Here is a 14,974-nt window from a genome sequence, read left to right as displayed (position 1 = left end):
CATGCATGTATAAACATCCTCCCATGGGGGAAGTGGCATGAATGTCTGACTCAGAAGAAGCAATTCGGTTGTATGTCCATTTACAAAAGAGATGTTGATATCCATTTTAAGGGAAATAATATTTCATCTATCAACTTATGTTGAGTTGACATGGTGAAATACTCTTGCGGTGAAAAGTGAATCCAGGCCTTGTCTTCTCTATTAAACAGTCTGCCTGGATGGATATTCAGTCTTCATTCAACAACTACAAACCAATGAATGTAAATTACTTGACAGCATCCTGCACCAACAAAACAAATGATCCTCCACAAGAGCCAAGAAAGACATTCCAAACTTATCGGTGGTGATCCTCATTTGATTCCCGGGTCCTGACACTACTGCTCTGATCAAATTACCAGTCCTCTCCATTGCTTACTAGAGTCTCCTTTTGTTACCAGTTTGAGATTCTAGTCACCCCGAATCTAGGCATCTTTCCTACTGTTTGTTCATCGTTTTATCCACCTTTAAGTCTGATCATGTGGCACAATGTGATCTTTATATAACTCCTTAGGGTTGTTTGGACACGCATGTCATCAAGCTAGTCCCAGTATTATGGAAAGATGAGAGGATTGTATCTCATGCTTACTCTAGGCTGGCTGAATTCCAAGAGTACATATATTGAAGACTGTCATTCCCAGTCCTGGACCGTATGCCAGAATATCAACTACAAAAAATTATGGTATAAGATTTTTTTAGCAAAAATATCAACCAATATGTAGTGGAGGGAAATATATATATTGGTAAGTATGGATTTGCTATTCTTAACCCTACATCTATATACCTTGCGATACAGATAAATCTCAATGTACATCGATAGGCAGTCAAGTATAGGAAACAACTCTTGCCTATGTAAGCATTCTTGCTGATATATTTGTGTTCGATATTTCTATGACACTTTCAAAGCAATTGATACCATACTAAAAACCAATTAGTGTGTGAATGAGAGGTGAATAGCTAAACTGACTTGTGATATTTCCTTAACCCTTGCTTCAGCAGACTGCATGGCAAGAGGGTGAGATATACACTTCTCTGTGGCAGCTCCTGTTTCAGAATGTAGGAGTAGAACCACAGTGAGGCAGGATAGCTAGAGGTATCAGCTGAATTTCAAGAAGTCTCTGACGTCTGATGCGCATAGCCTTGAGGGCGGCTATTTGTTTTATAATCTTCTGCAGTAGCACCTGCTCGTCAGACACAGTGAAGAGCTAGCATACAAATGATCTATTATTAGGGTGATGGAAAGCAAATTGAAGCCAGTCAGAACTTCAGATTCTTCACTTGGATGGCATACATTTGCGTTATTTCCTTTTTTTCTTACGTGTACAAATCTTGCAATGAATACTGCATACGTTTGGGTGTATGTGATATCTCTAGCTTTTAATTCTCATGTGCCTTCTATTTCGCTCATTGACTGACTCAAAATCTTATATTTTTATTTCTTTTTCATTTTGTCTTGTGCACCTTCACTTCCTCCACAGCAGGCCCGGCTCTAGGATATTTGGTTTGGGAGGGCCGTAAAGAAGCATGGGTGGGTCATGAAGATGAACAGGTCCTGGCCAGAAAACAACAAAGTATTTAATGATCTGATATGTTAGGTGTTTGAAACTGTCAGTTTTTGACATTTGTAACACAATAATCAGCACCCAAGCAGCTACATACTTTGCTTTCTCTGATGTGCTTTGGCTTTGGGAAAGGGGAGGTGTTAGAAATGGCGTCTCTGGTTGGCAGTCAGTTTTCACTCTGTCCAAGCAGGGACCCTCACTCTAGTCAGGGTAAAAGAGAAACACACCTGGGTAACCCCCACTCACTCCCTTGGTAGCTTGGCATGAGCAGAAAAGCTTAACCCCAGAATCAATGTGTAAAGTATTTATACCAAGACACACAGTAATACAGTGAAAACACTACAAAATGGACACCACACCAGTTTAGAAAAATAAGAATATTTATCTAAATCAAACAAGACACAATTGACAAAAATCCAAAATACACAAGTCAAGATATGAATTAAAAAAGAATAAGAGTCCTGATCCTTAGAAAACAGTGAGAATGCTGTTGTTACACAAAAGTACCTGGTTTACCTAAAAAATAAAGCTGCACAGGCGAGCATGTGTAGGAAAAGTCAGCCATGTGTCAATTCCTTACTAGCAAGCATTTTCTTTGCCAGTCGGGTAGGCATTTCGTCATTTTTCTCCCTCGCAAGACACCAATGCGTCGAGTTGCGGATGGGCACCTCGGGTCCAGACAGGCTTTGTGTTGATTTTTCACACCCAGCGATGTTGCGTTTGAAGTCCGGTCGCATGGTGTCAGGAAACTGCACTGTTTGGGGTTTGCGTCATTATCAGCAGCCACTAGCGGGTGTTGCACATCATTTCTCCACCTGCGATGCGTTGATCTTCCAACCGCGATGCAGGCGGACAGTCGATTTCAGACGCGAGGCCAGTGGTGCGTTGTCTATCGCCTGCGTTGTGGATGGTGCATCAAAAAATTCCCTGCCTGGCAGTCTTTGTGTGGATTTTAGTCCTTTTCCACCAGCTTCACTTTCAAGGGCCCATGGACTGGATGGAGCACCACTTGGCAGGGCAGAAGTCTCACCAGAGAGTTCAGGTGCTGGCAGAGAGAAGTCTTTGATGGCCCTGAGACTTCAACAGCAGGAGGCAAGCTCAACTCACGCCCTTGGAGATTCTTCTCAAGCAGGAAGGCACAATAAAGTCCAGTCTTTGTCCCCTTTTCACAGGCAGAAACAGCAACTGCAGGATAGCCCAACAAAGCACAGTCACAGATAGGGACAGCACTTCTCCTCAGCTCTTCAGCTCTTCTCCTTAGCAGAGGTTCCTCTTGAATCCTTGAAAAACTCTGTTTTTCAGGGGTTTTGGGTCCAATTTTTATACTACTTTCTGCCTTTGAATTTGGCAAACTTTAAAGGAAAGTCTCTGTTATTCACAAGATCCTGCTTTGCCCAGGCCAGGGTCCAGGCTCACACCAGGGGGTTGGAGACTGCATTGTGTGAGGTCAGGCACAGCCCATTCAGGTGTCAGTGCCCACTCCTCCCTCCACTCTAGCTCAGATGGCCCATCAGGATATGCAGGCAACTCCCCAGCTCCCTTTGATTCGCTATCTAGAGGGAATTCACACCTGTCCAACTGTCAGTCTGACCCAGACAGGGAATCCACAAACAGGGAGAGTCACAGATGGTTTAAGCAAGCAAATGCCCACTTTCTAAGAGTGGCACTTTCAAACTGACAAACCAACTTTACCAAAAGATGTATTTTTAAATTGTGAGTTCAGGGACACCAAACTCCATATTTCCATCTGCCCCCAAAGGGAATCTACGCTTAAATATCAATTAAGGGCAGCCCCCTTGTTAACCTATGAGTTAGACAGGCCTTGCAATGGTAAAACCTGGGTTTAGTAGTATTTCCCTGTTAGGACATGTAAAACACACCAGTACATGTCCCATCTTTAACATACACTGCACCCTGCCCATGGGACTACCTAGGGCCTGCTTTAAGAGGGCCCTACATGTAGAAATATTGAAGGTTTAGGCCTGGCAAATGGGTGCACTGGCCAGGTCCAATTGGCAGCTTAAAAAGCACACACAGACACTGCAGTGGCAGGTCTGAGCCATGTTTACAGTGCTACTCATGTGGGTGGCACAACCAGTGCTGCAGGCTCACTAGTAGCATTTGATTTACAGGCCCTGGGCACCTCTAGTGCACTTTACTAGGGACTTATCAGTAAATCAAATACACCAATCAGAGACAGCCAATTACACATACAATTTACACAGGAGCACTTGCACTTTAGCACTGTTCAGCAGTGGTAAAGTGGCCAGAGTACCAAAAACAGCAACAACAGAGTCCAGCACACAGTCAAACATGGGAAGCAGAGGCAAAAAGACAGGGGAGACCACGCCAAGGATGCCAGGTCTAACAGGAGGGAAGCTGCTTATCAGATCTTTAAGATGCAGAACTTTGAATGCAGCATGCTTCTAATGGGTATGTGCAGCAGCAGAAATGTTTCTGCTGCCGTACAGGGCCACTTTACAGCTTTTCATACTTTAAAAAAACTTTGGCAGCTTTATACTTTGCAAAGCACTGATGTTTAAAAATATGATACAGTAAGCAGAGAATCTCAATTCAGTTTTCAGGATATCCGTGCTGGTGATTTGTGCATTGCAGCAGCCAAAAAACTCAGTTGACTTCACACCTCTCCCCAGTCCTGAAAGTGTTGTATGCCAATGGTGTTAATCATGAAAATAAACTGTAAGGGAGAGTCCATGGGGATACACAAGCATTTAAAACATTAAGGTGAAAAACTTAAGTTTTTCAGTTCTTAACGGCCTTAGGTGGGCCTAGCCCACCTGGCCCACCCTCTAGAACCGGGCCTGCTCCACGGGCATTTCTATATTGTTGTGGTACGTGAGCATAACTGAGTCCAAAAATATACGATCTAGGCACATTCTATCAAATCAACCTTTATACATGTAGTCTGTGACAGCCTTAGCTTTTTGGTCTCCAATTGCATTGTTTACCATTAAATTTGTTGCTGTAACTCTGCTACATCCCAAATGCATCCAGACATTTGTTTCATAGATTGCAGAATGAAGTCTCAAAGCTATTATATTTTCTCACATCTTGCTTCAGTCCAACTCTTTGCTGTTGTCACTATTATTCGAATAGTAACACATAGCTCCTCATCACAATAGTGGCGGTCTTAAAACCCCGAGGGACGTGGTGACAGTCAGACCACCGCGATTGTGGGGATCCGACAGCCACATTATAACCGTGGCAGTTGAGCCACAGTCGGACCTCCAGCATTGCCATTTCTCCTCCACTGGAGAGGCTGGCGGTGCTGGCGGTCCTAGTCTGCCAGGGCAGCGCTGCCCCGGGGATTACGAGTCCCTTCTCTGCCAGCTTTTACATGGCGGTAGCACCGCCATGTAAAGGCTGGCAGGGACAGGGGACAGGGGGCCCCTGCACTGCCAATGTTTTTGGTAGGGGCAGTGCTGGGGCCCCCATGGCCAGCTCCATCACACTTTTCACTGTGTGCTTTGCAAACAGTGAAAAGCGCAGCGGGTGCTGGTGCACCCTACACACCGAAACATTACCACCGGCTCTATTATGAGTCAGCATCAATGTTGTGGTCTGTTTCCACCAGTAGACCCGTGGGAGACTCTTAATAGGGGCCGCAGGAAGGAGACCGCACTGGCAGTAACCCGACCGTGGGACTTCGGCAGACGGCCTCTTCTGTTGGCCAAAGTCTTAATGGGGGCCATAATGTGTTGGGACACACACATGGGGCCCTTAAACAAATTGGGCCAGGACAATAATTCCCTCCTACTCCTTCCCTTCAGGCAGCCCAGATGGAAACCTAAGTTATCATTTGCAGATTACTTCAGTCGCTGATGTAGCTAATGTGAATTGATGCTGCTGGGCCCTTGAAACCTAAGTTATCAATTGCAGATAACTTCAGTCACTGACTTAGTTAATGTGAATTGATGCTGCTGGCCCTTGAAGCTGTTATTGCATCCTTATTGCTTGAAAAATAACGATAGGCATTTTAACCTCATTCAGTTATTGTGAAGCAGATACTGGCATGGTTGTTACTGTGGTCTTTAAATCTCCTTCATTCTGCTTTTTTCATTATCTTCTCTGATTTTGTGCCTTTCCTTAAATGATCACTTATTGCATTGCATTACATTGTGCTGTATTTTATTTATGGAGTGCTCATTGCTGCATGCCCTGATCAAGCCTGATGACAGTGATCTCTTTGGTGGCACACAACCTCCCCTGCCCACAATCCATGCCTTATCCATATGCAGCTGTACCTTCCTCTGCATCGAGCTTTATGTTCCTTCTTCTTTATAAACTAAAAGGATGCACACAAATCCAAAGCTTCTAAAGATTGCTTGAGCCAGAGTTCTTCTGACTGCCCCTGTCCCTCAAAGTCCATCTCTTTGGTCAAGCAGTTCACTTCTTTAGCAACACCAAATGAGATATTTGCAGTTTAACTGATCTGGTAGTATTTTCCTGCATGGTGATTCCATGATGTGATATTTCTTTTGCTGGTCTGATTGGCTCCTGTGCAGATTAGCACAGTGTTTTGATTCTAAATGTAATAATGCGTACTTGTTAAGTTAACCGTTTGTGGGTTTGGGGAACAGTAGCTGTCTTTTGGAAAATTGTGTAGCTTAAGATATGACTTTATACTTCTAGCATCTACTATGCTGTTTACTTTTGCCTGGGAATAGTTTTGATAAAACTTTCTTAGTTTTTGGTTTGAGATAATTGCTCGCATCCACTGATCTGTGGTGCGAGGAGAATAGAGAAGGACACAGGAATCTAGGTTGGCTGGGCTTTGTGTTTCTAACCTTAAAGAATAATGTGTTGGCCAAGCATTTTCAGGTGCCACAGGAACATAATAAAAACAACATTAGGCTCCTAGTAGACTCCATGACAAATGCACCTTGAAGACTGTGTTGTATCTTGAGTTGTTAGGCACTCTAATCCATGTGCACAACTGGTGGCATGGCCATCGCCAGAGTTTAGTCGTGAGTGTAGCATCCAGCTTCCCCCCTCAGTAACTGAAGTCCCTCTAACTCCTGGACCTTAGTTAACCCATGCAAATTGTGATCATTTGTAAGACAGGCATCCTAACTTCGCTAACAAAACTCAATGCATTTCTGTGAAGATAGATTACAAATAGTTTCGAAAGTAGAAAGAAAATGAGCTTTTAAGGTGCTGAATTATAAGTAATAATGATAATAATGATAACTGGTTTTACATAACGGTTTATAATGTGCTCCTGCCATTTCTAAACAGCAAATTGGCACTCAATTTACTGCAGAAGGATAGAAGATTGAGTCTGACTTGCCAGGATCTGCATTTGTAATCTGCAGATCACTGTGGATTTTAGCACAGAGCATTGTAACTCACCAAGCTATCCTTCCAACGTGAAGGCCTTTTTGGGTTGCATATGTATTAATTTAAGTATGGCTGCTTTTCTGATGCCTGAAGAAACAAATTATAGCCAGGTAACATGGAAATCACAAATATATTATTTCCTTGAAGTCCGATTAGTGATGCCTCAGTCTCCAGGGCATTGCCTTTCTTTGGCATAGACACACTTCATGATTAGGATGGCCGCCTCACTCAAAGTAATTACGAACACTGTTACTGGTTTTGACGTTTTCACCTACAAATCATTGTTTTTATGTGTGTAAATCTTATTAGTTCAATGGAAGTACATTTCGACTACAACTCCCATAATGCATTATCTCAGCACACAAATGTTAAGGATTGGAAACAGTCCCCATAATCATCTGAAAATAGGTGGTCGCCCAATGTGTGAAAATTCTCCTTTCCAATGTAGATGGCTGTATATCAGCAGGGTTTGGTATACAGTGGTTCTGTACTGGAGCAGTTGGATCTACATGTAGGGCATGTGATGGTGTGGCTAGATGGCATTTGAGATATAATAGGGGCTATGGCTGACATTATTTAGGCCAGCTGCTAGCCTAATCATGCCAAGTGAAGTTGGTCGTGCCTAGGTGTTGTGCACAGGTATTGAAAGTGATGGTTGGAATTATGTAGAAGACTGCTGAGGTATAAATAACAACCACATTATTGGTTGGTGAAATCAGAGCTGAAGGGTAAAAGGCCCTTTTACCAAAGAAACCACGTTGTAGGGTTGATACGGCTACGTTGGCTTTCCTTTTGGCACCGTTGCTGCTACCCTTGCTACCCCTCCACTTAAAGGTCACAAAGGCAGTGGCAAGAACAGAAGGGAACCCCAACTCTGAGAGTCTGGTTAACTCTCTGCAGCTTTGACTCCTTGGCATACCCCTGGGTCTTCTTCATCACACAGTGGCTGACTAAGGTGGGAAAGGGGTCAACCCTATGTCTCATCAAGGGTCGAAGGGATTCATGATGACACATTTGGTACTCCTGGAGTTTTCGTGACAGCCTCCCCCCATACAATTTGTAGAATCCACTTCCAGGAACAGGGCATCTAGAACAAATCTTTAAAATTGTCAACCAAATTGGCATCTTGATAGAAAAACGACCATTTAACAATATATAAAATATATAAAAATGTTTAATCAACTTTGAAACGAAAAGTAGTGCATCATACATATAACATATATCAAAGCTTGTACAGACCGACAGTGCCGGTGTTTGGTTAGCACTCCACTTGGGCCCTTAGTAGGGAAATGTGAGATTTGCATAACTTGCTTTTGCATGATTATGCAGAATTACATGTAATTATACAAAATGCAAATGCTTCATTTTGCGCCATATTTTAGTGTGGAATGTGTGCATGCATAAATTAATATTTTTATTGCTAGGGCACATTCAAACAAAAGCACAGCGAACAATAAACAGCCACTCAAGTTCTTTTGTTACCCTGCGTCGCTGCAAATTTTTACAATCAATGTTGCATAATTACACGAAGTGGCTTACAGGCATAATTTCAGGAATTTCGCATAAAAAGCGTAATGCGAAATTCCTGACATTATGTAAAGTATGCCACTATAATGTAAACTTCGCCCAGGTCTAATTCGGAGTCAAGAGAAGCAAAATGACCACATCGTATTTCACTTCACCTGATTCAGAGTGGGTAGGTTTTTCCACTTGTGAGAGAACACTACGTTTTTCCAACCAGTAATTCTGGTCGTAAAATTTCCGTGAGGCTTTTACTGCACCAGCCAAGACTCATTCCTCATTTTCTTTTTGACGAGTGGAGCATTTCCCCCTCTGCCAGAAAGAAAACCCTCCTCTTCCTTCCGTGACCTGCAAAATTAACTCCGACAGTTTAACAGAGATTTTTCTGTAGCAGGCATCACTGCAGAGAAGCATTCTGTCAAACAGGGAGGTTGTTTGACCCGCTTAGATACTTATTGCTTCGTTTTTACAGGTCTAGGAAGATCGATTTATCCATCGGAAGAATTTATGAACTTCAGGCCTTAATTTCCCGAGGGAAGCTTGATAGAGAGAACGGAGTCTATAGAAGAACCTGATCCTTCATAGCATTTTACCCTGTGCTGCTGCCTCTTATCAAAAACCTTCTATGTTCTGCTATAGGACTTTTTAGTAAAACATCACGCTATGTTCAAGGCACCCAGACTCCAAAACTACTATAGTGTTATCCTGGAAGTCACTTTAACAAAATGACAAGGTTAGCGGATGTGACATCAAAAAACATTTGATCCCAAATGACGACACAGGAATAGCATCTTGACCGACACTTTGACACCCAACTACCTCCTATTTACTGTTGAGGAACAACGGGAATACCAAAAACTAAAAAAAAAAAAAAAAAAAAAACACACACAAAAAAAAGTAGACAACGCTCAACTGTACATTATACCTCAGTTACTGCTGCTAAAGTCGGGGTTGCTGTGGCAACGCCAGGGATCTCAGAGGTCATGCCAAGCAAGCATCTGGTCCCACTGGAGTATTCCAATTGACACCCTTGTGTGCCATATAAATGGTAGAAAATATATATAGCTTGAGAAACTGGTACTGAAATAAAACGTAAAAAACATGTCTGCTGTTCTTTGAAAATTGTCACGAACATTTGATAAGAAGATACCTGTACTAGTAAACCAATGGGAATACAACTGATTATTTCTGAATGTGTCCTGCTTTATTGTTTAATCTGATAAACATATCAATCTCTGAGCAGTTCCTGTACATGTTTTTCCCACAATCTAAATTTGCCAGTGATATATCTGTCACTTAACGAGATCACCTAGCAATGGATTATTAGAATCCTGAATCCCATGCACTTGTCAGCTATCTGTGCCCCCCCACTACCACCACCTGTACACACATGGGTGAGCCGTCTGCTCCACAGCATCCTTTTGTCACACAGGTGACAGGATAAACAACATTTCCAGAATTAATAAATTAATTTATATTTTCCAATGTAAATTCGTTTACTTTTTTTCCAACTTTATCAACTGAAAGTTACCATTTAGCAGTCGCCATCTGTATCCCTCCCTGCTGTTCTCTGACAATCTTCAAGAGGCTGAGGCATGTGTTACATTGTTACTTTAGATGGAGCCCTCATGCAAGGACATCGAAAACACACATCATGCATTAACAAAGTAACAGGTTTGTTTACAGGGTCATGAGGGTTGAGTTGGATAATGGAAGCCCATTGTGCTCTGAAAGCAATTGTAGAGAATTGCCTGCAGCCCCTTGAAAAAACAACAGAGTAGAGTTACCATTCCGGCTGTGGTCCAAAATAGGTCCAGAAAATACATTTACATGAATTAATCTAAAAGGAAATCATTTTCAAAGTCAGTGGTAGTCCTTAAAATGTGGCATGCAACTGGGCTTCCTGAACCTAAATTACACAAAATCATTAATAAACATATTAGAAGATTCACACTCTCACAATTATTATCAGTAGCTCTAAAAAACGATAGAGTTCACATAACTAATCATGAAGCTATGAATGTGTTAATGCGGTTCCTGGTCTTGTATTTTGACCTAGACTGCTGACGTTGCTTGTAGGTGAATCCCTATTAATGAACAAAAGTGATTGGAATTGTCCTTCTTTGATTTCTGCTATGGCAATAAGTTTTCAGTTTATTAAATGAGACCGAACCACAGCATTATAATAAAGAAAAGGTAAATTTGTAAACAATACAGAGATATAATACACATGTATGAAAAATATAACAGTTAATAATAATATACACTAAAAACATCAATTTGCATTGCAAACCCTGAATACATACAATTCATGGCCTGGATGGTTATGCTCGCCTTGTTAAATATACAGGATGGCACTTGCAAAGTGTTTTGCTACACCCGGGTAGCCATATCGCTGTAATCTTTTAGGTCGAGCCTAGGCAGCGTGCATGCACCACCTCTTGACATGCTGTACTCTATTTCTCGGGCTTTCACCATGCCCATCACTTACATTTTTTCCTTGGCTTGCCTTTCAAAATTCCTTTGGTTTGTTAGGTAAATGCTTTGCATTTGTCCCGCCTTGAGGCTGTTTTGTTACCGCCTTGGAGACTGACCCTGGTACATGGATTATTGCACAATCGACCATATACCTTACTGTTGCAAACTACTTTTTTCTTTTGCTTTGTGCTCAATGGCGGTATGTTGTTTGGGCAAGTCGCTGTTTTTTATCACCGTTTGGCCCATCGACCAAAGGTATTGGAGCGCTTTACATGAGCACCGGTTACATTAGAGGACACATTCATTTTTGGTAGGCACAGGGAGATTACGCGATGTGCCCAGAATCACAGGATGCGGAGCCAATGCTGAGACTCAAAGCTAGTTCCCCATATCCAAAGTCTGCAACTCTGGCCATTAGGCCATATCTTTTTCCCTAGGGTTTGCATGCAGCAGGCCTACAATTAGTGTGATTCATTACAACACATCAGAGCAGGCTGCTTTGACTCCATCTTTGATCTCTTTCTGCAGCATGTGTTATTAGACCCTGTATTGTCTCTTGTTTTGCACTTCGAGCGCGCTGATGGTGCTTTGTTCTTGGATGTCTCTCGCTGTACTTCGAGCGCGCTGATGACGCTTTGTTCTTGGAACTCTCCCTCTCTGCGCTTCGAGCGTGCTGATGGCGCTTTGTTCTTGGATCTCTCTGCACTTCAAGCACACTGATGGCGCTTTAATCTGGGATCTCTCTCTCTCTGCACTTTGAGTGCGCTGATGCCACTTTGTTATTGGATATCTCTCTTTCTTTCTTTCTACCTTTCTTTCTTTCTTACTTTCTAGCTTGGAGGGAGTTGAATTTGCTTGTATCTCGTTCACACAGCATATTAGCAGTCTACTACACGGAGCTGGCTAATGCTCTGAACACAGCCCCAACCATCCTTTAATATTTTTGATGCATGTGACTACAGCGTCACACAGATATCTAAGGGAGTTTTTTCACTTTTAGTAGCAATGTGAGATGCTAAACAATAACACAATAAAAATTCAAAAATACTGCATCCACATCCAAAATGTGAGACCTATTGACTATGCCAATGTTTTTGTTGAGCTTATGGTAGGCCAGTTCAGACATTCCAGTGATAGAGTAACTATGTGTATAGCAATAAAATGATTAACGATCTATGAAAAAATCTATTTTTTTACTGTAGTTGACAATTAGAGAGCTTTATCCATGCAATACAGCTTACCTCCTTTACAATAAAAACGACTAGCGCATGCAAGAAGAAAAATAACTCATTAGGCCATGGTTGCCCTGAATACCGCATCATTTCATAGAGCAGCTAGCTTCTTGCATCCAGATGAGCAAAAAAGCGCATTTTCTGTATTGTTGATGTATGTCTTTCAGATGCAAAAATTAGTGGTGAGGATCAGAAGATTCATACGATTCTGTAGCTGCAGCATTGACCACATAATTATTGTATTGCAATGACCACATACGGTAATTTGCTGCATAATTTGCCCACTTCACATAAATGTTTCTAGTTACAATGGGTGAAAATAATAATTAATACTTCCAGAAAATGTGCAGCATAATTTACAATTTTTACTTTGTCATGAACCCTTCCCAGCAAGTTGATCCTCCATGTTGCAGAAGCCCATTGGCCCAGACAATGGTATAACTTTGTAGATTTGTTTGAGCATGGTCTTATGATGATGAAATACGTTTTTCACAGGGAAACGTGAAGTATTTCTTATATTTCATATTTCATGACTCCCTCTGAAATACTTTTTTAATACAACTGCATTTCGTGCAGGAAAATCACCAAAATGTGCAATGTATATGAAGTCAGTGATTTTTAGGTATCACGTCTGTGCGTTGTGGCCACATTACACTCAACACGCACTTAGCTAAGCCAACTAAAAACTTTCATCTAGATATTCAAAGAGTGATATTTAGATTACTTATACCAATCAGTTGCAGCGATTGCCAGTAGCATGGTTGGTTGTAGAAAGACATGGTTATATTAGTGGCGTTAGTCTTGTTCAGTTTCCGTGGCAAAAAAATTCCCGGAGAGGAATATTTTTATCTCTTTCCTGAAGTCGAAACTGTTTTTATTTATTTTTTCTATGTAGGAACGTATGAAGAACCTCAGAAACTGTTGATTTCAAGTGCTTCAGTTTTTCAGACTACAGAAGGACTTTGCTTGGTCAACAGTGAGGACCACACAAAATGCTTTGTTTTTATTTTTCTAGAAAATCAGCATAATGTGAGTGGGTTTCGATGGAATGCCAGGACCGCAATAGTAGGACACATGCACTGAGGTGACTTCATCTTGTAACCGATATCAAGCTTGCTACTACCTAATGGATGGCTTTGATGGGCATGTTTAATAGTCAAGCTTTGACTGAATTAGTACGTGTTATAGTCCTTTGATCCAACAGCGGCCTGCAGGTCGTAAATATGGTGGGGCACGATGGCGCCAAACTCACCATATAAGCGGCTCCCACAGCATCCACAAGCAGGAATAGAAGTACTTCCTTCCTGCTCAGTGTAAAAGGATTCCCACCAATCCTGGAGTTGCTCTCATTTAGTTTTCAGCATGAGAGCGGCTCCAGTGGGAGCAGGCTAACCCAGCACTCATTTTGAGGCTGGGGTCCTGTGCCAGCAATCCCACGGCGGTTTGACAGCCCTGGGATTGCTGGGACTACAGTGTGCATTTCGGGCTGGCTGTAGCTAGACAGCCGGCCAACCCGACATGCGCACTGCAAGGGGCAGCCGTCATTCTGCATTTGCAGGATGCAGCCCTGCCCCATGCACTTATGCTGTACACCGCGCAAGCACGAGGGAAAAATAAAATGCCATTTTCATGCCATTTTATTTGTTTGCTTTCTGCGCTCGCAGCAGGTGGGCGACTCTCCTCCACTCCTTAAGAGGAACTGCCATTGCTTCGATCTCCTTAGTGGCAATGTATATTTTTGTTATCTCTGCAGTGATTGCAGCTAAAATGATGAATCTTCCAATAGACTTCTGATGTGGGATCAATTTGTAGCTTGGAATACAGAATGAAGACCCGAAGTTTTGTAAGTTGGTCAATTGTAGACAAAATCCCTTGCTTGACAATTTATTGAGCATTTTCCAGAGAGGAGTCATGGAGAGTATGTTTAGTAGTAGCAAATACTGATTTTTGAGGAATTACTTGTGAGTACATTTGTAACACCATCCCCATTGTTCAACAGGCATTGTGTGGGTAGATCGATTTCCTACTTTTCTTTTAGTTGCAAGGAGTGCTGCATGTACTCTTCACACAAATGGTCAGTGAAGGCCAACCTGGTGATTATGACTCTGAGATGTTCCATTTACAGAGGCCGTGTAACTCACATCATGTGTTCTATATATCATATTTCTCTCAGTACAGTATGAGCATGGAAATTTGTTTTGAGTATCCACGCATTTTAGATGTTTCATTGAGGGTTACTTTAAGCGTGGGTTACCGTTTTCGTCGAAGTTTACCCTTTCTTTCGCATCTAGTTTCTTGCCAGAAGCAATCATCACATTGACATTGAGCAATACTAAAAGTAGTTCTAAGACACGTGTCTGCTGCTCCTTTGTATATTAACCATGCCTCTTTTTTGTCTTTCAGATAACAGGAGTTATCCTTCTAGCTGTTGGAGTATGGGGAAAGCTTACTTTGGGAACATACATCTCACTCATAGCTGAAAACTCCACCAATGCACCCTACGTCCTTATTGGAACTGGTACTACAATTATCGTCTTTGGCCTGTTCGGATGCTTTGCAACATGCAGAGGAAGTCCATGGATGCTGAAGTTGGTAAGTGAACATAATCATATTTCACTAAATTGCTTTATTTGCAATGGCGATATTGCAAAGGTTTTCAGTATTTCGAAACAATTAGATAACAGAGAGACTAGAATGTCAGAGGGAGTTCACTTTGCGGCATCCATCATTGTTTATTCGTCATTCTGTGTTATGTCCTTAAAATAACAGTTCTCATCTCAAGCT

At 42.0% G+C, this 14,974-nt stretch overlaps 1 protein-coding gene across 1 annotated transcript in view; it reads left to right on the top strand.

Moving 5' to 3' along the window:
• TSPAN7 (tetraspanin 7) overlaps positions 1-14,974 on the top strand; it is a 230,637-nt gene that overhangs the window by 151,592 nt on the left and 64,071 nt on the right. Inside the window, exon 2 of the mRNA XM_069204232.1 lies at positions 14,594-14,782. Within this exon, the coding sequence (XP_069060333.1) occupies positions 14,594-14,782 (189 nt within the window). The remainder of the gene's footprint in view (positions 1-14,593; positions 14,783-14,974) is intronic.

The sequence above is a fragment of the Pleurodeles waltl genome, chromosome 8 (assembly GCF_031143425.1).
Source record: "Pleurodeles waltl isolate 20211129_DDA chromosome 8, aPleWal1.hap1.20221129, whole genome shotgun sequence".
Classification (NCBI taxonomy): domain Eukaryota; kingdom Metazoa; phylum Chordata; class Amphibia; order Caudata; family Salamandridae; genus Pleurodeles; species Pleurodeles waltl.
The sequence above is the reverse complement of the archived record's forward strand: the minus strand, read 5'-3'. Positions and strand labels throughout refer to the sequence as shown.